This window comes from Lagenorhynchus albirostris, chromosome 13 (assembly GCF_949774975.1).
Source record: "Lagenorhynchus albirostris chromosome 13, mLagAlb1.1, whole genome shotgun sequence".
Taxonomy (NCBI): domain Eukaryota; kingdom Metazoa; phylum Chordata; class Mammalia; order Artiodactyla; family Delphinidae; genus Lagenorhynchus; species Lagenorhynchus albirostris.
The window spans coordinates 14,563,136-14,586,824 of NC_083107.1; the positions used below are offsets into that span (position 1 = coordinate 14,563,136).

Sequence of the window (23,689 nt, forward strand, 5' to 3'; positions counted from 1 at the left end):
GGTCATCCAGCGAGACCCAAACCGATGTCTTCGGTCTGCCAGTAAGGAGTCTCTCTCTCTTCTGCAACTCTCAGCCTTGTCTCGCCCCAGAGCGACCATTTCCGCCCCACATTCCTTCTCCTTGGACCCCCGGGTCTCGCCAGCTGAGCCCCCGAGTTCCCAGAGCTTTCGCGATTAGGGTGCCTCAGCCCCTCCGGGCCTCCTCCGCGCATGCGCACGGGCCTCCTCCGCGCATGCGCACGGCCCTCCGCGCCCCCAGAGACGTGAGTACGAAGAGCCGCAATGGTCAATCTCCGCCGGAGACTTGGCTTCTGGCCAAAAAGGGCCTGGCTGAGCAGTGGCCAAAGTTGGCAGTGCCTTCCGGGTGCGAGGATAAGCTAACTGGGCAGAGCCGCGGCCGCAGAGCTCGGGCGCAGTCGGAGCGGACAGGTTCCGACGCCAGCGCGATGTGGCTGTTGCTGCTGCCGCTGGCTGCGCTGCTGCTGGCCGTCCTCGGCAAAGTTTGCAAGGGGTTGTTCTCCAGCAGCTCCCCGAACCCCTTCTCCGAGGATGTCAAGCGGCCACCCGCGCCCCTGGTGACCGACAACGAGGCCAGGAAGAAGGTTCTCAAGCAAGGTGAGCGGGAGGGACCCCGGGGTCTGAGGCTGCGCCTGGACATCCTCGCGGGTTAGCGTTCCCCAGATGCAGAGTGATGGGAGGGCTTCTTTGCACGTGGAGGCACCCGCTTTAGAGTCCGCCACTGGCGAGAGCCTTGGTCCCCGCAGGCCCGGGGAATCGTGGTCACACGGGCGCAGGCATCGTCCTCGGCGAGCCAAGTTTTTGGCATAGCCACGCTCAGGCCCTGCCACTTAGTATAGCGGTGGCTAACCGGATAAACAAGAGGTGGCTAACCGGATAAACAAGAGACCCTTCCCCTACTTTGCTTTAAGACCTTAACGTTTTCACTTATCTTCCCATGGGTTCAGGGACTTGGGAGAGCTGCACAGAAACCTTTATAGGAAATTGCATTTGGCCCATCAAGTGATTTGACTGGTTATGCCTGCTCCCATCTCTTGTTGAAACGAGGCTCAACAGGGTGACTCAGGCTCAGAGCTGCTCTTCCATTGACCTGCACTGTCATCTTTAAAAAGTATTTGCGAATTTCTTCTAAGGTTTTAAAGAAAGAGTTCTACTGCTTAAAAAAGAAAAAAGAAAAAAAGAATAACCTGTAAAGAGAATAATCTGTTGATATCCGAGATCTCTCTCACCTGTTCACTTGTAAATTTTAGTATTCTGTGCAACAAGTCTTGCTACACAGTTGGAGACAGTATTGTTCTAAGTGGAAGGCCCATTAGTTTGAACTTCTGAGATCAGAGTTTTAATTGGACTCTGTCACTAATTTGCTGCGAAAACATTAGCAAGTCACTCCATTTATCTGGATTGATCAAAAAATGAGATGACTAGTTTAACTGTTGCAACTAACATTTTAAATGACAGTAGAATGGAAAATATCAGAGTGCATAATACATGGTTCTGGTAAGTATTGTGAAACTTCTGTTTCAGGTATTTATATTATATACTAACATATGTTCTGGGATGTGAATATGAAATATATTTTTCACTATAGGTCTTTTAAAAAACATTTGAAAAGTTGAAAGTTTACTGAGTTCCCTAGCAGCTTGAAAAATTCCAAATCTCAGTTCTTCAGGAGTGATCTTTTTTTTAAAATATATTTATTTATTTATTTATGGCTATGTTAGGTCTTCGTTGTGGTGCATGGGCTTCTCATTGTGGTGGCTTCTCTTGTGGAGCACAGCCTCTAGATGTGTGGGCTTCAGTAGTTGTGGCACGTGGGCTCAGTAGTTGTGGCACGTAGGCTCAGTAGTTGTGGCATGTGGGCTCAGTAGTTGTGGCTTGTGGGCTTTAGAGCACAGGCTCAGTACTTGTGGTGCACAGGCTTGGTTGCTCCGCAGCGTGTGGGACCTTCCCGGACCAGGGCTTGAACCCATGTCCCCTGAATTGGCAGGTGGATTCTTAACCCCTGCGCCACCAGTTAGGAGTGATCTTGAGAGAACAGATCTTGTGTAGGAAGTGCCCATACAGCACCACGGGCTGTCCAGTTTTGTCTTGTTTAGGTGCTTCCTCCTCAACCCCACCTCCACGATTTCTCAGAGCAGCTCTGTCCTGCCTCTGCATCCGGATGTTGAAGAACCATCATCCGACTGGGCTGCTCCACTGCTAACTGCAGACCCTGCATTTTCCAAAGATAACCTGCTTGTGAATGGACCAGTCCATGAGCCAGCAGCCTGCACTGGCCCCCGTCCCCCTCCTTGTTTTCTTTCTTCCCTAGCTCGCTCTCTGTCTGCACTTAGGTTTCTCAGCCTGTATTGCAGCATTATTTTGTTCCTATGATAGTTTGTGGATTTTTTTACTTTCTTTGCAAGTAGGAAAAGTCCGCAGCTACATAGTGGCTTTCCTTAAATCAGTTCAGATCAAACCAAATCACTTTGTTTAACCCGCCTGGCTGGTCCTGAATATTTCCCAGGTAAAATGTTTGAGACATTTTAGTCAGGAGCTCCTTGCCAAACTGCTCTAGAGTTTTCTGGCGTTGTACAAGCTAGAGAATTCTGCCTTGGTTTCCACATCACTGCTCTTTCACTGCCCCCCAAGAAGCCCCCACCTCCATCTCCTCCATCCGCTGCAGCTTTCTCAGCCAGCCGAGTGCCAGAGAAGCTGGATGTGGTGGTCATAGGCAGTGGCTTTGGGGGCCTGGCGGCGGCGGCGATCCTGACCAAAGCTGGCCAGCGAGTTCTGGTGCTGGAACAACATACCAAGGCGGGAGGCTGTTGTCATACGTTTGGACAGAATGGCCTTGAATTTGACACGGGTAAGGCTTCTGTGGAAAAGGGCTGGGAGCTGGTGGTTTGGAGCAGCCATGGTGGGACGATCCTGGGCATTTCTGTGATTTTGGAGGCCCCGTCTTCTCCCTGGGCACTGCTTTCCTTGTCTGACAGCTGTACCCGCTGGCAGCCGAGCTGGGCAGGGATTTGGTGGTTTCTGCTGCAACCCCCCTCTACAGAAAGGGTGGGTACCCCCTCTGGGCACAGACTCAGCCCTGCAGGACAACCTCTTTCACCTTGCTTCCTTGTTGGAGCTTTTCCAGGGCTCGATCCCCATATCCCTATGATACTTTGTTTTTCTGTCTCCCAACAGGAATCCATTATATCGGGCGCATGCAGGAGGGCAGCTTCGGCCGTTTTATCTTGGACCAGATCACTGAGGGGCAGTTGGACTGGGCTCCCACGGCCTCTCCCTTTGACATCATGGTACTAGAAGGGCCCAATGGTCGAAAGGAGTTTCCCATGTACAGTGGGGAGAAAGCCTACGTACAGGGCCTCAAGGAGAAGTTTCCCCAGGAGGAAGCTGCCATCGACAAGTATATAAGGCTGGTTAAGGTAACACGGACATGCTGAGGACCCCCTGCTTATTCCCAGCATTCCTAATGACCTTCCTCATTAGGGGAGTGATGGGTAAGGGAGGCAGGAAGGAGGAACAGGCCTGTCTGTCTGGAGCTCAGCCTCCGCTGGAGTCGGCCTCTGTGCCCCGGGGGCCCTCTGTCTCTGGAGCCTGGGCTCCGCAGCTGCCACTCTCACTCTGGCCTCTGGGGGGCGCTCAGCTCTCCTCCCTGGCCACGCTGGCCTCCCTGACCACGCTGGCCTCCCTGTGGTCGTATCACCACTTTTTCACTTCATCTGATTGGGATTATTCAAAAGGAATTTGGGCTGGAAACGGAGAAGCAAAAAAGGACTCACCTGAGGGTAGAATGGGAAAAATTCACAGAGTATGGAGTTTTTTGTTTTTTTGTTTATAAATTTATTTACTTTTTTATATTTGGCTGCTTTGGGTCTTCATTGCTGCGCGCGGGCTTTCTCTAGTTGCAGCGAGTTGGGGCTACTCATTGCGGTGCGCGGGCTTCTCATTGCAGTGGCTTCTCTCATTGCGGAGCGCGGGCTCTACGCAAGTGGGCTTCAGTAGTTGTGGCATGCGGGCTCAGTAGTTGTGGCTCCCGGGCTTAGTTGCTCTGTGGCATGTGGGATCTTCCCGGACCAGGGATCGAACCCATGTTCCCTGCACTGGCAGGTGGATTCTTAACCACTTTGCCACCAGGGAAGTCCCAAGTACAGAGTTTTAAAATCCAAATTCAGCCAAGTTCAGCCGGGGCTAAGTGTTGCTGGCCCTCGGGCTATGCAGGCTGTTGGAAAGGCGAGTCAGGAGATGAGATCTGTTCCTCCCTGCTCATTCCCTTCCCCAGGTGGTATCCAGAGGAGTCAGTCATGCCATCTTGTTGAAGATCCTCCCGCTGCTCATGGTTCAGGTCCTCAACAAGTATGGGCTGCTCACCCATTTCTCTTCGTTCCTCCATGCATCCACCCAGAGCCTGGCCGAGGTCCTGCGGGAGCTGCCAGCCTCCCCGGAGCTCCAGGCCGTGCTCAGCTACATCTTTCCCACTTATGGTGGGTACTGGCCTTGGGCCCCAGGCAGCTCCTGGCTCTCAGTCTTTCTTCCTGAGCCTGCTTGGCTGACTGAAATGGAAGAGCACACACCCCAGGCCCTCTGGAGCTCATGGAGGAGATGTCTGTCCACCTCCCTACTGGACACACTGATAAAAATTCCCTTCACCCACGCCCTGGATGACTTTCCTTTCCAACCAAAACTGTCCTCCCTGGCAGCATGACAGTTTGCAGGGAGGACATTCCCAGTGGCCCCAAGACCTGTAAGGTTCCCCGTTCCCCACATTTGGATGGAAACAAGCCCTCTGGCTGCCCTGAGCCCCGGGGATCACTTGGATCCTGGGATGCATAGCCTTAGACTGCGTGTTTTCCTTTCTTTTTTTGGCCATGCCTCACGGCTTGCGGGATCTTAGTTCCCCAACCAGGGATTGAACCCGGGCCCCTGGCAGTGAAAGCACCGAGTCCTAACCCACTGGACCGCCAGGGAATTCCCAAAGGCTGCGTGTTTTCTGATGGGAACCCGTATTCCTTTCTGAACGAAGGTACCGCTGCCCCTCCTGCCTCATCACCCCTTCCTTCCTTCTGTAGGCGTGACCGCCAGCCACACCACCTTTGCCATGCATGCTCTGCTGGTTGACCACTACATAAAAGGGGCCTTTTATCCCCGAGGGGGTTCCAGTGAAATCGCTTTCCACACCATCCCTGTGATTCAGCGGGCCGGGGGTGCTGTCTTGACGAGGGCCCCTGTGCAGAGCATCTTGCTGGACTCAGCTGGGAAAGCCTGCGGTAAGAGCCCTGCATTGTCTTCACGGTCCCTGGCCGGGGTGGGAGAGACCTGGGGTCTCTGGGTGCAGAGCAAAGAAAGCACGGAGGGCAGAAGGTGTAGAAGAACTGACCTCCAAGTCGGGGGTTAAAGCCTGGAATCTGTCCCAGTCTGGGGCTGCCCGGGGATAGCGATTGGCCTGGAAGCAAAAAGGATACGGGAAGGTTAAAGGGTGGCATGGTTCCCAGAGAACAGTATTTCATCATTTATTCAATAGATAAAAAGAGTTATCTGGTAATCTAGGACCTCCTGAGTGTAGGGGCTGTGTCTTTTTAATCTTTATGTCTATAGACTTTAGCACATAATAGAGCCCAGTAACTGTTTGTTCAGTGACTGATGGAGTGAGTACGTAACCTGGGTGCTCGTAGGGTGGTGTGGAGGCCGGCAGGATGCCCTGCCTTCAATCTGTAAATGGCAGAGTGGGACCCAGACTCTACCCTGGCTCAGGTGTTTGCTGTCACCTGCACAGAGCGTCAAAATCCCACCGTGGATGAACTCTGTGAGGAGAGGCTCTATGCAAGGAAGGACTCTGGTAGACAGAACAGGCCATCCAGGCTGCGGGTGCTTCAGAAGCATCAGCTAAGGGGGCAGAGAGAGGCCTGGGGAAAACAGAGCTGGTGTGACAGTAAATTCACCAGAGGAATCTTTCAAGGAGGAGGTGGTGAGTGGGTAGCCCAGGGCACGCAAAAATCAAGGGAGAAAAGACCGTCAGCGGTCTCCAAGGGCATGTGTGTAGAAGAGACTGGGAAGTTCCCAGTGGTGAGAGAGGGGTGGCTGTCCGATGTGTGAGACTTTCTCTCATGTTCATGAGCAAGTTCTTCCAGCCGTCAGGGGGTCTGTGGACCAAGGTGGGTTTATCAGTTCAATTAAATTCAGTGGCGGATATATTTATTTGTGTTTTTCACGTGCTAGGTGATAAAAGATAAGTAAATCCTAATCTGTAACTCAAGAAGTTTCCAGTCTCACAGGGAAGATGACTGCGCTATAATTAAAGTGCCACATAGAGGCAGGCACCAAGGATGGAGGTGACACAGAGGGTGGTGGAACAGGGAAGCCCTCAGAGGGAGGTCATGAAGGGGGAGAGGAAGCTAGCCAGAGGGGAGGGGTGGTTATTCCAGGCAGGGGGAACAGAATGTGCAGAGGCACAGAGGTATGAAAGAGCTGAGTATTTTTAGGCATCTGAAAATGTTAGGTTGAATCATAAGAGACTGCCACATTTATAGGTTAAAAAAACGGTTGACTATCAGCTATTTCATACAGTCCTCCCTAATAGTTTAGTGAGAATGGCCAGAGATGAGGCTGGACGCACGAAAGGGACCACATCAGGGAAGACTGAGACAAGACCTTGGAGTTTAAGTAGAGGTTGAGGTGTCTTTGGAGGATTTTGAAAAGAGCAAGTTGGGACGGGAAGTCTGGCAGCTGTGAAGAAGGGTCTAGGATTCCAGTGAAGGCCTTCAGCCCATGGGCTCTTTCGGGGTTCGTGTGAAGGTTGGTGGGTTGCTCAAGAGAAGCGCACCCACGCAGGGTGGGGAGAGAGGTAGGAAGCCAGGGCGGGGACCGTGAGCCAAGAGGGCAGCGCTTCAGGATGGTTCCCTCACTTTGCAGTTTGGCCTGGGGCCTGCCCGCTCGGGGTCAATGTGGGAGAGATCTGGGGGTGGGGAATAGGGACCTTTCTCGTCCTCCTGGAGCTTACAGAACCTCAGCCAAGCTCTTGTGCCTGCAGGTGTCACTGTAAAGAAGGGTCAGGAGCTGGTGAGCATCTATTGCCCCGTCGTGATCTCCAACGCAGGATTATTCAACACCTATGAGTACCTGTTGCCAGAGAAGGCCCGCTGTCTGCCAGGTAAACGACTGGGCTGCGTCACTGTCCTCCAGGTGCCCCAGGCCTGCCCTCTGCAACCAGCTGGCTCAGCCTGGCTGATGCTTCCCCCAGCATTAGCACTGCCCTTTGACCCTCCATAGGCAGAAAAGGTGAGCACACCGGTTTCTAACATCCGTTCCCAGAAGGCCTCTGTTTAGGGGGTGGCATCAACTTCCTTTGTATCACATCCTCCCCAAAGACCCTTTGGTCCTTATCTCTCATTTCATTCTTGGCATATTTACTCCCTTTCCCCTTATCACCTCAACCATGTTTCCCTTTCCTCTTTCAAGTCTCCAGTCCTAGTTGCCCATTTCCAGTTTCCCTAGATCTTAGATCATCTCTCTGATAGTCCATGATGGTGGGTTGAGTCCTAAAGGAACGTTTCTTGGACTTTCACTGAGTTTGCCCTATGAATCCTGCTTCCTTCCTTAATTTCTCACTTATTTTGAGTGGGGAAGCCTGATCTGACATTGTTGGTAAGGGAAGCCAAGGCTGGCCTGGAGAAGAAGGCCTTGATGATATTGTTGTGGGCCTGCCTCTTCAGGAAGCAGCTCTGTATTGGTGCCGAGGCTGCAGGAGTATCCTCCGCTCCGTGAGCCCTGAACTCAAAATAAGCCTCAGTCTAGTCATCTCCACTGATACGCCGCGTCCAAAACTAAAAGCCTGTTTTTGTTCTTGCCTTGATCCTCGGCCACTGGGTAGAGGGCTCGTCATCCTAATGTTGATGGCTGGGGAAACAGAGGCACACAGGTGAATAACTGCCCAAGGCCACCCAGCTGGAGGTGGCCAAGCTGAGAGGAGAAGGCTGGTGTGTCTGATTCCTAAGCCTGGGCTGCTGGCCTGCTCTGGGCTGGGAAGCATGGGGCTTCCAGAGCGAAGGCCTCACTTGAAGGGGCAGGAGAGCAGGTCGGCCCACAAGGAACAGAGTGGCTGAGCCAAGGTTAGCTGAGACGTCACCATTTGGAAATGTAGCTGGCAGCTCCCCATGTGATTGAGGGGAGGAGGCCGCTGGCTGGGAGGGGACCGGCGATCCTGGAGGGTGAGGGAGAGGCATCTGTGTAAAGGCCTCTGGCTGGGGTGGGGAGTAGGGAGCCACTCACGATGAGTTTGGGGTGGAAACCCCGGACTTCACTGGTGCCCGGGGAGGAGCGCTGTGGAAAGAGCGCTCCGCCCCAGAGGGCGGGCCCAGGGATGTGGGTTCAGTAGAAAAGTGAGGCCTTGGATTTCCTGGTGGGGGAGAGGGTGGGTGGCCGTCATGATTGTCTCTGAGGTACAGGCCATGTGCTCCCGGGAACTGGCCTCCTCAGCCCTCTGCCTCACTTAGCTGGGCCTCGGCCGGCCCCTGCTGCCAGCAAGGGCCTCCCCTCTCTCAGGCCGGGTGAGCTGAGTGGGGTGGGGCAGAGACCGCCCGGTGGCCTTTGGTACTTCGTGCCTCCCTCTCTCCCAGGACCTCTGAACCCTGACACTGTCCCCTGACGGGCCCAGTGTTCCCCCAGGCCCGCCTTCTCTCCAGGCAGCCACGCCACAGACTTAGCTGCCGAGCTTGCCTCCCTTCACTGGCGGAAGCAGCTTCCACTGCTCTTACGTATCCCAGCCCTGAAGACAGTCTCATGTGCCAGCCCCTACCTGCCTGAAGGACCAGCTGCCTCCCTCGAGCGGGGGCTGCATGAATCCCAGTTTGAGAGCATTTCAGACAGTGGCAGCAGTGATGCTTAACTCAGAGACCCCAGGTGCTGGGATTCCCACGTTTCCAGCTGTTTGGGGGTAGAGATTCTCACAGTTCTGTCTCCCTCTCAGAGATGGGAACGGGATATCTGGTGGCCTTGGGGGCAGGCAGTGCTAGTTGGGGTCGAGGGTGGAGGTGGGGTGGTCAGGCAGGGGGAGCCTTTGTGAATAGGAGCGCCTTTCTTAAATTCCACGGCTGAGCTTTGAGAAGGGTAGTTTGGAGAGGAGGTGTTTTGAGTAGGGAAGACTAGTTTGACAAAATCAGTAGGGGAGCTAAGGCTGGTGTGGAGAAGCAGGGCTTGGTCTCATCGTCGTGTGCCTGATTTGAGACCCAAGATTCTGTTTTTCTGCCAGGTGGGTGGCTCCTGGACCCCTTCCTTCTAGCTGGGGAAAGGGACAGGAGGGGCTGGGTGGGGGTGATGGCTGTGCTAAGGGGCTTCTGAAGACCTGGGGGTATCACTCCTGGGCCCCTGGTTCTCTCTGTGCCCACCCTGCCCCACCTGGAAAGGGGGTGCCCACAGCTGTGGTTCCCCGACGATGCTGGGACCCAGGGGAGAAGGTGCTCCTGACTTTCCAGGGCAATTACTACTACTCACCACATCCCCTGCCCTGCCTTGGCGCTCCCACAGCTGGGCGGCTGGGTGTCTGGAAGTCTTATGCCCGTTGTCCTACTGTAATTGTTACAACGCCCCCTTGACTTTCAGAAGTGGCCTGTTCTGGATGATAAGTTTTATGGTCACCCTCCGCGTAGCACTCAGGTCTTCGCAGCCTCTAATAGGAGAGCCAGCTTCTTCAGGAAAGTGGACAGTGGACAGGCATCACGTCCGATTCCTTGCAGTGTCCCCAAGGCCTCGCAGAGGATCCAGCGCATTTCAGGTCCTCAACAAATATTTGTTACATGAATTAAGCAGAGCAGCCAGTGGCGACTTATCCCTCAGGCAGAGGCTGGAAATGGTCCTGGGAATGGGAACAAAGGATAAGACTCCGGGGCTTCCCTGGTGGCGCAGTGGTTGAGAGTCCGCCTGCCGATGCAGGGGACACGGGTTCCTGCCCCGGTCCGGGAAGATCCCACGTGCCGTGGAGCGGCTGGGCCCGTGAGCCGTGGCCGCTGAGCCTGCGCGTCTGGAGCCTGTGCTCTGCAACAGGAGAGGCCACCACAGTGAGAGGCCTGCGTACCGCCAAAAAAAAAAAAAAAAAAAAAAAGGATAAGACTCTGTGGGAGCAACTTCCAGAAAACTGGTCTGGGCTCAGCTGTTGAGAGGTGGGAATGCCCAGTGGCTTCGGTCCAGGGGACCAGAGGCTCCCACGGTGCCTGTTGCCTTCCTCCTCAGTGCTGTTCTTCCCTCCTCCCCAGATGAACCCTGAAATGTCAAGTGCCAGTGATGCCATTTGCATCTGTTCATCTGCATCACTTACCATTTTAAGACCTTGTGCTGACTGTTCAGCACAGGAGGAATTATGCATATTCAGTCATTAGATGGTTTGTATTCAACTTAATACCGAAGCCAAGGCTTACAACCAAATACTGTTCCTAGCCATGGTCTTTGTAGTGCAGAGCCCGTCATCCGCTCATAGCTGAGACATTAAGGGGACGATGGGAGGCAGTGAGCGGCTCAGAGAGCCAGGCGTCACTCACTGCTCCTCAAGGCGCTCAGAGCAGAAGTGTGAGGCCGTGGCCTCCACAGGCAGGAGACCAAAGAGCAGGCCCCTGCCAGGTCGAGTTGTCCAAACGTCTGAGGCTGCAGATGAGGTGAGCGGGTGTCCGCAGGCTCCCGGGGCAGGGGCAGCAGTTGGTGGCCTTGTTCACGCGGCCCTGCCGCCTCTCTGCAGGTGTGAAGCGGCAGCTGGGGATGGTGCGGCCCGGCTTGAGCATGTTCTCTGTCTTCATCTGCCTCCGAGGCACCAAGAAGGACCTGGGGCTGCCGTCTACCAACTACTACGTTTATTTTGATACAGACATGGACATGGCGTAAGGCGTGGGTGTCCGTGTGTGGGGAGGGTGCCCTCCCCTGATGCTGGGGGAGAAGCAGCAGGATGCAGAATGGGAGGAAATGGGCAAGAATCTACTCCCAAAGGGCTTTTCCCTACCTAGGCTGTGCCTTGGCCTCATCCCTTCGGGGGTCCCTGGGGGTGACCTACCCTCGGGGTGGTGCTGTTGGCTGCGGGGAACAAGGCCAGGACCGACAGCCCCTCTCCTCCCCCAGGATGGAGCACTACCTCTCTCTGCCTGCGGACAAGGCTGTAGAGCACATGCCCGTTCTCTTCATTACTTTCCCGTCGGCCAAGGACCCGTCGTGGGAGGACCGGTTTTCAGGTGGGGCTTGAGGTTCTGGGGCGGGGGCTTGGGCGGGGCAGGGGCAGCAGTAGTGACCCCGCCCTGCATCCCCAGGCCGCTCCACAGGGGTCGTGCTGGTGCCCACCTCCTATGAGTGGTTCGAGGAGTGGCGGGACGAGCCCCAGGGAAAGCGGAGCAGCGGCTACGAGACCCTCAAGAGCTCCTTTGTTGAAGCCGCTCTGTCGGTCGTCCTGAAGCTCTTCCCACAGCTGGAGGGGAAGGTAGGAGGACAGACTTCTGTGGCTGGTGCATCTCTACCCTTTCTTTGGGGCAGGGGAACGAGGCCTGGGCTGACTGAGCTCCAGGAAAGGATAGGGAGCCCGTGCCGGCAGGCAGCTCATGCAGGGGCAGGAAAGGAGGTGAGGGTCTCACAAGGTCCCACTCCCACTCTTCGGCTGCCTCTTTTGCCTCCTCAGGTGGACAGTGTGACTGGAGGGTCCCCGTTGACAAATCAGTTCTACCTGGCAGCTCCCCGGGGGGCCTGCTACGGGGCTGACCACGACCTGGGCCGCCTGCATCCTGGTGCGATGGCCTCCATGAGGGCCCAGAGCCCCATCCCCAACCTCTACCTGACAGGTACACTGACTGCTGCATTTTGCCAGGACCTGAGACCCTGGGCTTCCCTGTCACCCAGAGTCCTCCATTCTTGTCCTCAGATTCTGCTGCCCCCTGCACCTCCCACACCCTGAGCTGGGTTGCCTTGGCAGCTGTGGACCCTGGTCCTGGTCCTGGTCTGAAGCCATCTCTGGGCGGCCCTGGCCCAGGGGCCCTTGTCCATCCCTGTCCCCCACTTGGGGGTGGGCAGCAGTGCACACGGGCCTCTGCTTTTGTCTCCTAGGCCAGGATGTCTTCACCTGTGGGTTGATGGGAGCCCTGCAAGGGGCCCTGCTGTGCAGCAGCGCCATCCTGAAGCGGAACCTGTACTCAGATCTTCAGAAGCTTGGCTCAAGGGTCCAGGCACAGAAGAAGAACAACTAGTTTGGTCAGGGATGAGTCAGAGGAAATTTGGCCAGTGCTCCAGCACAGCCCCTGACTTAACCCATGTCTTTCTGATCATGTAAAGTACTCGTTTTTAATTTCTGAATAAGAGTCCGACACAGAAGTGTAGCATAGATGGCGCTTTTTTTTTTTTTTTTCGGTTGTGCTGCACAGCATGTGGGATCTTACCCCGACCAGGGATTGAAGTCCGTGCCCTCTGCAGTGGGAGTGCAGACTCTTAACCTTAAACTGGACTGTCAGGGAAGTCCCTAGATGGTGGTTCTTAAACTGAAGCTCTTCCAGCCAGGCAGGTGGTGATCCTTCATACCTTTTTTTTTTTTTTTTGCGGTACGCAGGCCTCTCACTGTTGTGGCCTCTCCCATTGCGGAGCACAGGCTCGGGACGCGCAGGCTCAGCGGCCATGGCTCACGGGCCCAGCCGTTCCGCGGCATGTGGGATCTTCCCGGACCGGGGCACGAACCCGTGTCCCCTGCATCGGCAGGCGGACTCTCAACCACTGCGCCACCAGGGAAGCCCCTTTCATACCTTTTATAACATGCTGTCTCTACGAAAGGCCCAGCGTGGGTGACTGACTTGGGTGACTTTAATGGTTCATCAGGCAGCGCTCTGCATCCCACACCCACACCTCCTAACTCAGAGCCATCAAACCAAATATTCTTTTGTCAGGTGGCCAGAACCCTTGAGAGTGTGGGTCGGCTGAAGCAGGGTGGTCCCACTGGCCCGCGGCTTCTCTTCCCAGTCCCCCCTTAGTGCCTCTCTGTGGGAGTTCTACACAGCGGAGGGAGGGTGCCTGATGAGCACGGTTTGGGTTGTAGTTCCATAGGCTGAGGCTCCAGAGCCCATTTTTCTGGTTCCACTGGCTTTCAGCGGGTGGGGAACCGCCTGTGATAGGGTCCACGTGGACGTGGGGGCAGGGGGCTGACAGGACGCATTAGTTGGCGAGGTGTATGTTACAGAAGAACATCCAATGCGCATGCAGCCAGGGCCTAGGCTCGTCTTCCTTATGATCGGGGTTAAATTGGGTTCTCACCATGCCAGCATCAAGATACCCTCCCAGACCTCAGGGCCTGAGCCTCAAGACTTAGCTTCCAAAAATACACAGCAAGACGGGGGCGTTCGCCGTCAGGGCAGAGGCCTGGAAAGACAACTTCACTGGGGTTGATGCAGGTGGAGAGAGCTTTCAAGCCAAGGGTACAGCAAAGGACGAGCCCTAAGAGGTAACGAGTGTATTATGACAAGAAGCCCAGCTACTCCCGACCTAGGACAAGGGCTGCCTGGTGAGGAGGAGGAGGTTGGCAGGCAGTCAATCAGAACATGGAAAATTACAGACCATGTGCAAAGCTTGGGAATGCGTTTCCGGTGTATTGGTTCTTACGTGGGGATTGGGTGGGAAGGTGAGTGAAGGCTAAAGGTTTAAAAAAAAAATGACCTTCCACTTATGTTAGGCCTTATTTTAATCAATTTCAATACAGTACTAATACATTTATTAAGGGGGATTAAGAGGTACAATATAATCAATAATACTGAAATAACTTTGTATGGTGACAGATGGTTACTAGACTTACTGTGTTCAATTTGCAATGTATACAGATATCGAATCACTATGTTGTACACCTGAAACTAATATAATGTCGTATATCGACTGCTTTTTAAAAAATAAGGAGAAAAATTAAATTTAATGATTTTAGAGCTTTAACATTTGAAATTTATTTTGGTTTCTGTGCAGAGATACATAACTACGTGGTGACGGCATTCATAAAAGCTAGGTAAAACATTATATGTGGAAAAATACTTGTCATTAGACCAAATAGGCTTTTTTTTAAAAAAAATATTTATTTATTTGGCTGTGCCAGGTCTTAGTTGCAACATGCAGGACCTTCACTGCCTCGTATGGGATCTTTGTTGCAGCATGCTGGATCTTTTTAGTTGTGGCACGTGGGAACTTCAGTTGCGGCATGCGAACTCTTAGTTGCGGCATGTGGGATCTAGTTCCCTAACCAGGGATCGAACCCAGGCCCCCTGCATTGGGAGCGTGGAGCCTTAGCCACTGGACCACCAGGGAAGTCCCCAAATAAGCTTTAAAGAAATAAAATTAAGTGATTATCATTAAGTTACAAGGTGGAAATACAAAACATTGCAAAACAGTAGTATCCTGCTAATTGGGTAAACAAAAAAAGAAGGGAAACAATTTCAACAATCAACCATTTATTGAACATGTTAGACTTCTGAATTAAAAGGATATCGACAAGTGTGAGGAAGCTGACTTTGTTGGCAGCTTGAAACACTATACAGCTCAGACCCAATGCCTTTACAGAGGAGTTTCTAGATCGGGATATTTAGGAAATTCACACGTGACTTAAGAAACTGAGGTGAGATTCAGCCTTGGTTCTGGATGTACGGTTCAATTAAAGTTGAGAATCTCTTCTCAGGATTCTTTCTTAAGCAAGACAATGCCAAACGCAACTGTCCTAGCAAGAGTTTTTAGAAAACAGCTGGCAGAAGTACAGGGTCTGGTGTATGGCATACTCGTCTTCCCTGTTCAAATGATTCAGAACATGTGCAAAGCGTGCTAGCTTTCATCACACATGCAGCATTACATAACAAGTTACCCTGCAAAAATGAGGGGCAGGCTTTTGAATTAAATGACATGAAATGGGAGAAGAAAATGAGAATCATTATCGGGAATTTTAGAGGTTTAGAGTTCTGTCACCAGAAGTTTCATTGAAAGCCATTATGTGAAAAGAAATGTCAGTGTGTACATAGCTAGTTGTCAGGTCTTTCTGAGTTATCTTAGCCTTTCTAGGTAGACTAGCCTTCCACTCCCACAGAGTCCAGAGGTAGACTCTTCAAATAATTCTGAAGCACAGATTCCTCCAAATAGAAACCACCCTGCCACCAAAAACTGGGGCCAGGAAAGGAAGCACAGAGCCATCTGGATAGGGCACCTCTCATGCCCGCCTCCCCGCGCCCCCCCCCCACAGCTGGAGAGATCCTCCCCTCCCCCACCAGGCCACCTTCATCTGCACAATCTCTAGGAAAACATGCTTCAAAGAGTCTATCTTCAAAAAGACAACTACCCAGAAAACAACTTTTCCTTTGTTGTGGGAGATTTCTTTCAGTGCAATTTCTAAAGTGAAACTTAAATTCTTTTGTACTCTTTCACACAAGAAACCCTACTTCTCAGAGGCTCAAGAAGTGAAGCTTTGCAGACGCTACAACAATACTTATGCGTCCACTTGGTGCCAACCGACTTGGGGCCTGAAACCAACCTTGCTTTCTGCTCTCCTCCTTACTATCAATGTCCATCAGTGAGGGACAGCAACCAGTAGCCAGAAAGAGCCGTGTGAGACCTAAGTCACAGCCAGATGTCCTGAACAAAGAACATGTCTCCTTTGCAAGAAGAAACTGAACTCAAGTCCCCGGGGACTGTCCCGTGTTAGGCAGATACGCAGATGGCGCCCTGGGTGCTCCTGAAGGAGCTTCATTTTCTTGGGGAGACCAGACAGAGATGGCAGATACCGGCTGCCCTGTTTTGCTCAAGTTCCAAAATGTGTGAGTGGCATTACCAGGAGCTATTACAGTAAAATGGAAAGAGCCAATCACGCGGGGCAGGGGAGTCAGGAAGGTGCATGGGCAAACGTGAGCTGGGCCCTGAGGAAACAGGTTTCGGGGAGGCAAGGGAAAGAAGAGAAGGTGGGGGGACGCGCCCTAACTGGAAAACAGCCACCGGAAGCCAGGGACTGGAGGACGCAGCAAGGACGAAAAGGCACAGAGGCCTGGACGGGCCCGACAAGAGGGACCTTTGGCCCAGCGAGGATGCAGGGAAAGACAGGCAGGACAGTGCCAGCCTGCGGAGCCCTGAACACCAGAGTCCACGAACTTGATTCTCGAAGCCATGAGACACGCTTCAGATCACGGCAAGTACTCTGGAAAGATCACTCTGCTCTCTTCGCATACACAAAAAATGGACAGAAGACCAATTAAGGTGGCTCTTGGGGAAAAAAAAAAAATCTAGGAGAGAAGTGGAATGGGTGGCAGTGTGGGTGGGGCAGGGAAACAAGGAAAATGGAGACTGTAGCTGGAGATGGTTCTCTAAAAATGGATAGGACTTTCGTGACAAGACATAAAAACGGCACAAGTCTGCAGTTTGGAGTTGAGGTGATTAAAGAGATTGGGCAGTTGAGAGGGGCAGCTTAATGGGCAGAAGAGAGAAATTCCGTTTCAGTGACAATAGGATGACCAAGCTGAAATATTCAGCACACGGCAGGACTGGGTTCTTTGGGAACTAGGCCAAGGATAAAAACTTGGGAGTCACTCACTCAGAGGATAAAGAATGGATGAGTTTCTAGGGAGACAAAGGAAAAGACAAAGACCTGTCTTGGAGGGCCTTCTCCTCCACCAGCACAGGGTAAGACAAAGGAGTTCTCAGAAGCCAGGACAGAGAGACCAGAAGAGGGGAAGTTTGATTTGATGGTCTAAGTGTCCAATTCTATCAGGGACAAGACTGAGCTTTGAGAACAAGCCACTGGATCTGGGGATCTGAACCTCTGGGAAACCATTATTAGCAGGAAGACAAGGACCAAAGTGACTCTGTAAAGGTTATGAGGAAGATACATGGCAAGGGAATGGAAGCTGGACCACAAATAGGATGGATGGGATCGGGGAATCTGGGCATGCACGAAGACGGAAGGAAAGGGGTGAGTGGAGACAGGAAGAAAGAGAAAACATTAGAGGGGAGGAAGAAAGGCAGGGAAAGGGGGGACAGAAAAGGGAATAAATAACCATGGTCTTGGGGGATGATGCCAAGAAGAGTCCTCATTCCTTACCTCTACAGATGTTACCTGCAGAGAATGAAAATCTCAACTCAAAGTCACGGGCTGTTTTAAGCGAGGTGGAAGATACCATGACAAACAGGATGGCCCCTTCTTCCGCCAGACTTCTTCGATGGCCTACAATTCATCCTGTTCCTCTCACTTCCCACATTCTTTGCATTTCCCTGAGATCAGCTATTCTCTTTCAGTTTTTTTTTCCCCCCCGGAAACAACTCTCTTTAGGCTCTTGATAATAGGGTAGCACAACTAGAACAGATTTAAATAAAACAATAAGCTGATCCAAAACACTACCCTCCGTTATGTCAGGGGAACTCTCTGAGTTTTTCTTTTTTTTTTTTTTTTAATATTTATTCATTTATTTGGCTGCACTGGGTCTTAGTTGCAGAATGCGGGATCTAGTTCCCCAACCAGGGATCGAACCCGGGCCCCCTGCATTGGGAGCACGGAGTCTTAACCACTGGACCACCAGGGAAGTCCCCCGAGTTTCTTAAATTTTAATAACCCCTGACATGGGACAGAAGGAGAATTTTTACTAATTAGCCTTGGCGTTTTTTATCAGATAAGAGGACCATTAACTAGATTCAGGTAAAGGAGGGAGTATAGTCAGTTTGTAAATGTAAGTCTATTTTAGGCAACAAAGGCAAAATAGAGTTTGTGGGAAACGTGTTTCATAAAAGCCCTTCGAAATTTTTAGACCCAAACCAAACAGTCCTTGCTTTCTTCCCCAAGGCATGAACTCACCCTCCTTCAAAAAGTTTCTGTAATGATGGTGAGTAGGGATGAACACAATGTTTCAATAATCGTAACTGTGATTTTTAAAACATCTGTGATGGGCGTAGTGGCTTTACAGCTTTCCTCCCAGAACCCCCAAGTTCAGTTTTCTGCTCAGTACAACTAAATGGAAGTGGCTTCACTTCGTCTTAAATAATATGAAAATGTCAGAAGAACGTGAAGAGCTTGCACTAGGCAGGCTAGACTCGCAGGCAGTAAAGCATGTTTTTCAGCTGCAGTTTTGGTTTGCTGCTGAAGCCTTTGAAGAGAATCGTGTTCAAAGGAGCCCTTTGCCCATCAGCATTCACTACATTCTACATCTTTTGTAGGGCACATCCCCGCAAAGGGAGAGGCCTTGGTAGAAACGGACCACAGCCTGTAGTTTTCTCCTAGGTCCGCGAAGGTAAGTAGTGGCGAGTGCAATGCTGTTTTCAAGGGCTAACTTTACGACAGGGCCAAGACCCGAGGGAGGGCAGTCAGCAGCAGTCACCTGCCCAGGGCTGAGGTCTCCCTTTGGTCACAGCTGGGCACGCCCACATGCTTCCCTACTCACACTCAGGGGGACAGGCTGGAAGACACCAGCATAAATAACGGGAACACAGGAGGACAAGTTCGCCAAAGTGCAGGTGCAAAACCCAAAGCAATCTCCCCTGCCTCTGCCAGCCCCGACTTGCCACCAAACCCTAGAGAAGGGGGTGTGTCTCTTAGGTCACAGTAGTTTTCTCTTCATTTTTCTTGATTTAGAAACAAATCAGCAGGGAGGACAAGGTTCTCAAGAACAGAAAAATCAAATCTGAAACAAGAGCAATACAATCTATTGGTAACATTCATCTTTTTCCAAAGGAATATACCTCACTGCTATGATCTTGGGGTGGGAGGTGGCGGGGGGAAGATCTTATAGGAGTTGAAGTTCAGGAGAAAAATTCAAAATTAAGACAAACTGACCCTCCACCATACAAACAGCAACTGATAAAATAATAGCACATAAAATTATTTTAAAAGTCAGTTTGAAATAAAACAAACACTAGAAAGATACATACTTGGTGGAGGGCATATGGGAATCTTGGGCGTCTACTGTGCACCATCCTATATTGTTTTGAATTGTTTACATGCACTTTTTTTTTTAATCAGAAAAAAATTATAACAAAGGGGAAAAGAAATCCTTGAAGTCAATTATCTGAGAAGGTTCTAGGCCAGAGTTATATTGTGCAGCTGACCTACTGGGCTAGCAAACAAAGAGATTCTGAGCTGCGCAGCTTATTTTGTAACTGGTATGCGGACTGTGTTCCCTGTGGGAAGTCGGGCACCAACCACTCTTTACCAGTGTCCTGGCTGTGGCTGCACAGAGGGAGGGAGGGCGCATGCCGGCAGCAAGGCAGTGTGTCCCCACGCAGGCAGGCTGCCTCTGGGGTGGAAGGAGGGCTTTGCTTTCTGGCAGAGGCCTGGGCTGGCCGCACTCAGGAAGTCTATTTGCAGGGCTGATCTAGGGAGCTGGAAGCTCCCAGATCCTACATTTCTGGATTTGTTTGCTTCCAGGGCGTGTGGCCTAGTGCTTTACGACCCGGAGTGTGGATCCAGCAGCCTGTGGTGTCACCTGGAAACTCCCTAGAAATGAAGAAGCATAGGCTCACCCCATACAGAGTTTGCTTTTTTTTTAATCACAATTCCTAGGGTGAGTCACATGCCTATGAAAATTTGCAAAGTGCTGATGGAGTGTGAAAAGTACAGGCCGGGAGCCAAGGGAGTTGCCCTCAGGTCTTGATTTTGCCAGGAACTTGTAGTGGGAACTTAGGGGAAAAAATCATAATGTTTCTGGGCCTGAGCTTCCTCATCTGTTCAAGGAGGAAGCTGTTGCAGAGGCCTTGAGAATCTCTTCTAGCTCGAACATCACAGACATGTTCACATGGATGTCTATATGTTGTGGTCTGAAAAGGGTGGGGCAGTGGCAACAGCACCCCAGAATCAGCTGCTGCCGCCGCCATGCCAAACACAAGCCCACTGCTGGGCCCATGTGAGACTGCATATCCCTCCTTCCTTCCTTACCTTTTGGTCCAAACGCTGGTAGTCACTGGCCTTTGGCCGCCGTGTAACTTTGGACCTTTTTCCTTCCAGGACGAAAGCAATAATCTGGGGAAAGGAACAAGTCAGAGATTAACAAGTGACTCTCTAATGACATATTTCAGTCTCTGAAATCAGAGGTAATCACGTGGTGGCCCATTTATTAATGACCCTGACAGTAAAAAGAGCAGGACATCCACAGAAAGGCCCTATTAACAATTATAAGGAGGACAGGGCCTAGTTACATCAGAATCCTTTATACTGCTAAACAGGAAATGACAGATGCAGGAGGGCTCTTCTGGGCTCTAGCTTGTGGTGGTCTGTATGATTTACTCAAGAGCACTTGGTGAAAAGAACCGCCAACTCCTCCCCAACTTAGCCTCCTCCAGGCTGACCCATCCACCCTCCTTTTATTTTAATATTAAGCAATAATTAATTTGCAGATAATTATCTTATCTGCAAATGTACTCTTTCACCCCACACTTTGCTTCATCTTAACCATACCACTCTCATTTCATACCTAAGGTTACTCTCCATGAGGAGCACTTGCATGTAGAATAAGGAACGTACCACTTTTTTGTGTGTGTGTGGCCGTGTTGTGAGGCATGCAGGATCTTAGTTCCCTGACCAGGGATCAAACCCATGCCCCCTGCAGTGAAAGTGCAGCACCTTAAGCACTGGACTGCCAGGGAATTCCCAGGAATTACCACTTTTACTAAATGTCTTCCCTCATTTCTCACAGCCCTAGGCCTTATGGCTATCATGAATTGGATCCTTCAATTTTAACCAGCTTACAGAAACTACTAAATTCTTAGGGCTGAATAAGAAATGAAATCATTTTGGGAAAAGAATCTGAAAATGAATATATATACATATAACTGAATCACTGTGCTGTACACCTGAAACTAGCACGACATTGTAAATCAACTACACTTCAATTTAAAAAAAAAGGAATGCAATCATTTTGTCCTTAGAGTGGTTACTAAGCAACACAACAAACCCTGCTGAAGTAAACGATGAGTGTATCCATGCAATTTCTGGCCTTTCGTCTAATCAGAAACTCAACTGACTGCAGAATATAGTCCCTGGGCTCTCTGCTGTTGGTGTTGAAGACTATGTAACCATTCTTTCTGCCACTGCACATGGAAAACAAAAGCTTGGGAAAGGAAATAATAAGACAGGAAGCACTGTCTTTTTGAGAGGGGAAACAGGAAGATAAGGGCTCTAACTACTTACAGACTGTCAGGTACTCAGGTCCTCTCAGGCTGTGACAGATTGTAAGTTCCAAGATAACGGGAGGAGACCCTAATTTGGGTCAGAGCATAATAACGTCCTAAACTTGGCACCTGACGCAACAACAGAAGGCACTCAGAGGAAACAGACATGAAAATATATGATTTCTGAAAGAAGAATAAAGAACCCTAGCAGGGTCTCAGAAAAAACTGAAGTTTGTTTTTAAATTCCTAGTGCTTACAGGCAGATGAGTGATGGATACCCACACTCCAAGCTTTCAGGATGGAGGAAATCCCATCCCTCCTCTTTTTTTTCTTTTTTTTTTTTTTTTTTGCAGTACGCGGGCCTCTCGCTGTTGTGGCCTCTCCCGTTGCGGAGCACAGGCTCCGGACGCGCAGGCTCAGCGGCCATGGCTCACGGGCCCAGCCGCTCCGTGGCACGCGGGATCCTCCCAGACCGGGGCACGAACCCACGCCCCCTGCATCGGCAGGCGGACTCTCAACCACTGCGCCACCAGGGAAGCCCCCATTCCTCCTCTTAAAGCAACTCTTGACTTACCTTCCGCTTATTGTGATAGGCAATATAGAGGACAGCAACGAGAATGGCTGCTGTCACCAGATACGCAAAGAAGTGGCTGCTCTCTGCACTGGAACTTCCAAGATTATCCTTATAACGGTCACCCTTCTCCCTACTCCGGGAATTCAAAACTGTGCTTCCACGGTTCTCACTGGAGGCAGGGCCAGGCATTTCTTTTTCGTCTTTGGGCGGTGCACCCTCTTCAGGCTCTGTATCCCCTTCCTCAGTCTCCTTGGGCTCCTCATCTTCAGGTGGTTCTAAAGACTTAGCTCCTCCCTCCTGCTGGGTAGAAGAGCGGTCAGAGTCTAGCAATACTTTTCCCCCAGATTCAGTTCTGGAAGGCTGCAGAGCTTTGTCAGTTACTGTGTTTAAATCGGACTCGGTGGGCTCCTTGTTATCAGAAGAGGGGCTGGAGACCGACTTGGTGGACTGGTCTCTGGAGGAATTGCCAAGGCGGTCATTCGTGTGCTGCAGCTCGGGTTCCGAACTGCCAGGGACGGCTTTCGTGGTACTCTGATTCAGAGGGGGTCTGTCACTGTGTCCTCGCTCAGGCTGCAGGCTCAACGTGAGTTTGGAGTCTCTTGTAGAAGCCGGACTTGTCCTCGGAGCGACTGCTGAGGAGACTGGCGAAGAAGTGGGCTGCGTGGAGCCTGAAACAGAGAAACCGTCTGGCTGAAGAGAGGCAGGCGGAGAGGAAGGAATCCTCAGAACGTTGCAACGGGCAAACAGAGGAAGGGGCTGATGGCGAGGGGAGGGGTGGCGAGGGTCGGGCAGGGAAGAAGTGAGGTCAGGTGGCGACCGGCCACGGTGAGTATTGGTGGGCCTGGCGGCGAGACTGGGATTAGTGGAGGTGGGTCGAGGAGTTGTTGTGGGAGGCGGGGGGTGGGGGTGGGGGGGTCTTACCCGCCACTGCGAAGCTCAGCAAGACGAACACAACCCGTAAACTCATCCTGCACAGACTGCGCTTCCGCCCTCTACTGCTCTCGCGAGATCAGCGCGCGGGCTCAGCGCTCATGCCCCACCCCTTCCTGCGTGCGTCTCCCGCAGCCATACCCGGTCGAGGGGCGGGGCTTGGGAAAAGGCCTGGCTGTGTGTGGTTAAGCTGTTTTCTCCGGGATGTTACTTCTTTTTTTGGTGTCGGCGCCGTGTTGTCCCCTGTGGAAGGCGTATCCACCTTTTTCTCGTTTCTTTGCTACATAGCAGCCGCTACAGACCGTTACTCCCCCTTTTCTTCTTTGCCCTTATACTTATGAGACAATATAGGCAGAGCAGGAGCTCCCTGGCCCGCGGACGATCCCACGGGAGTGACATCGCTGTGGCCCAGCGCCTCTTCGCCCCATCTTCTGCCTACATTTCTACCTTCTCCCTCTCTCGTGGTTCTTTCCCTGCTGTACACAAATGCGTGGAAATCTGGAAACGGAAACCCACCCCATCACCTTTGTAGCGGGAGCCTTTGCAACCCTGCTCCCCTCTGTCCTGACCCCACGGAAACTGCCCTCCGAGGTAGCCAAAGATCTTTTCTAAAAAGTCCATCCTTTATATGTATTTGTATGGCAGATTCACTTTGCTGTACACCTGAAACTGGCACAATATTGTAAATCAATTTCAATTACACCCAATAAAAATTTAAAGAAATGGATCTTCCTTGGTGGTACAGTGGTTAAGAATCCACCTGCCAATGCAGCGGACGCGGGTTCGGGCCCTGGGCAAGGATGATCTCACATGCCGCGGAGCAACTAAGCCCGTGCGCCACAACTACTGAGTCTGCGCTCTAGAGCCCGTGAGCCACAACTACTGAGCCCGCGTTCCGCAACTACTAAAGCCTGCTCACCTAGAGGCCATGCTCCACAATAAGAGAAGCCACCGCAGTGAGAAGCCAGTGCCCCGCAACGAAGAGTAGCCCCCACCCGCCGCAACTAGAGAAAGACCGTGCGCAGCAACGAAGACCCAACACGGCCAAAAATAAATAAATAGTAAATTAATTTA

General features: G+C 51.7%; 2 protein-coding genes across 7 annotated transcripts; one reads left to right on the top strand and one right to left on the bottom strand.

Moving 5' to 3' along the window:
- Positions 1–348: 348 nt before the first annotated feature.
- On the top strand, positions 349–21,478 carry RETSAT (retinol saturase). Of its 5 annotated transcripts, XR_009544193.1 has the most exons (12): positions 350–615; positions 2,684–2,866; positions 3,193–3,434; positions 4,292–4,493; positions 5,079–5,276; positions 7,037–7,156; positions 10,730–10,868; positions 11,104–11,213; positions 11,289–11,455; positions 11,651–11,810; positions 19,949–20,034; positions 20,637–21,474. XR_009544193.1 is itself a non-coding variant. In XM_060169697.1 (11 exons), the coding sequence occupies exons 1-11, from the start codon at positions 447–449 to the stop codon at positions 12,799–12,801; spliced, it is 1,800 nt and encodes a 599-aa protein (XP_060025680.1). In that variant the 5' UTR covers positions 349–446; the 3' UTR covers positions 12,802–13,999. The 5 variants fall into 5 exon arrangements, 4 of the variants coding, with proteins under 4 accessions (XP_060025680.1, XP_060025681.1, XP_060025677.1 ...); XM_060169697.1 differs by lacking the exons at positions 19,949–20,034; positions 20,637–21,474 and adding an exon at positions 12,569–13,999 and having other exon boundaries at positions 349–615; positions 4,415–4,493; XM_060169698.1 differs by having other exon boundaries at positions 19,949–21,478.
- TGOLN2 (trans-golgi network protein 2) lies at positions 15,236–22,670 on the bottom strand. Of its 2 annotated transcripts, XM_060169714.1 has the most exons (4): positions 22,607–22,670; positions 21,686–22,353; positions 19,880–19,963; positions 15,236–18,629 (listed from the first exon to the last, which is right to left on the bottom strand). In XM_060169714.1, the coding sequence occupies exons 1-4, from the start codon at positions 22,650–22,652 to the stop codon at positions 18,624–18,626; spliced, it is 804 nt and encodes a 267-aa protein (XP_060025697.1). In that variant the 5' UTR covers positions 22,653–22,670; the 3' UTR covers positions 15,236–18,623. The 2 variants fall into 2 exon arrangements, with proteins under 2 accessions (XP_060025697.1, XP_060025696.1); XM_060169713.1 differs by lacking the exon at positions 15,236–18,629 and having other exon boundaries at positions 19,699–19,963.
- Positions 22,671–23,689: the final 1,019 nt, after the last annotated feature.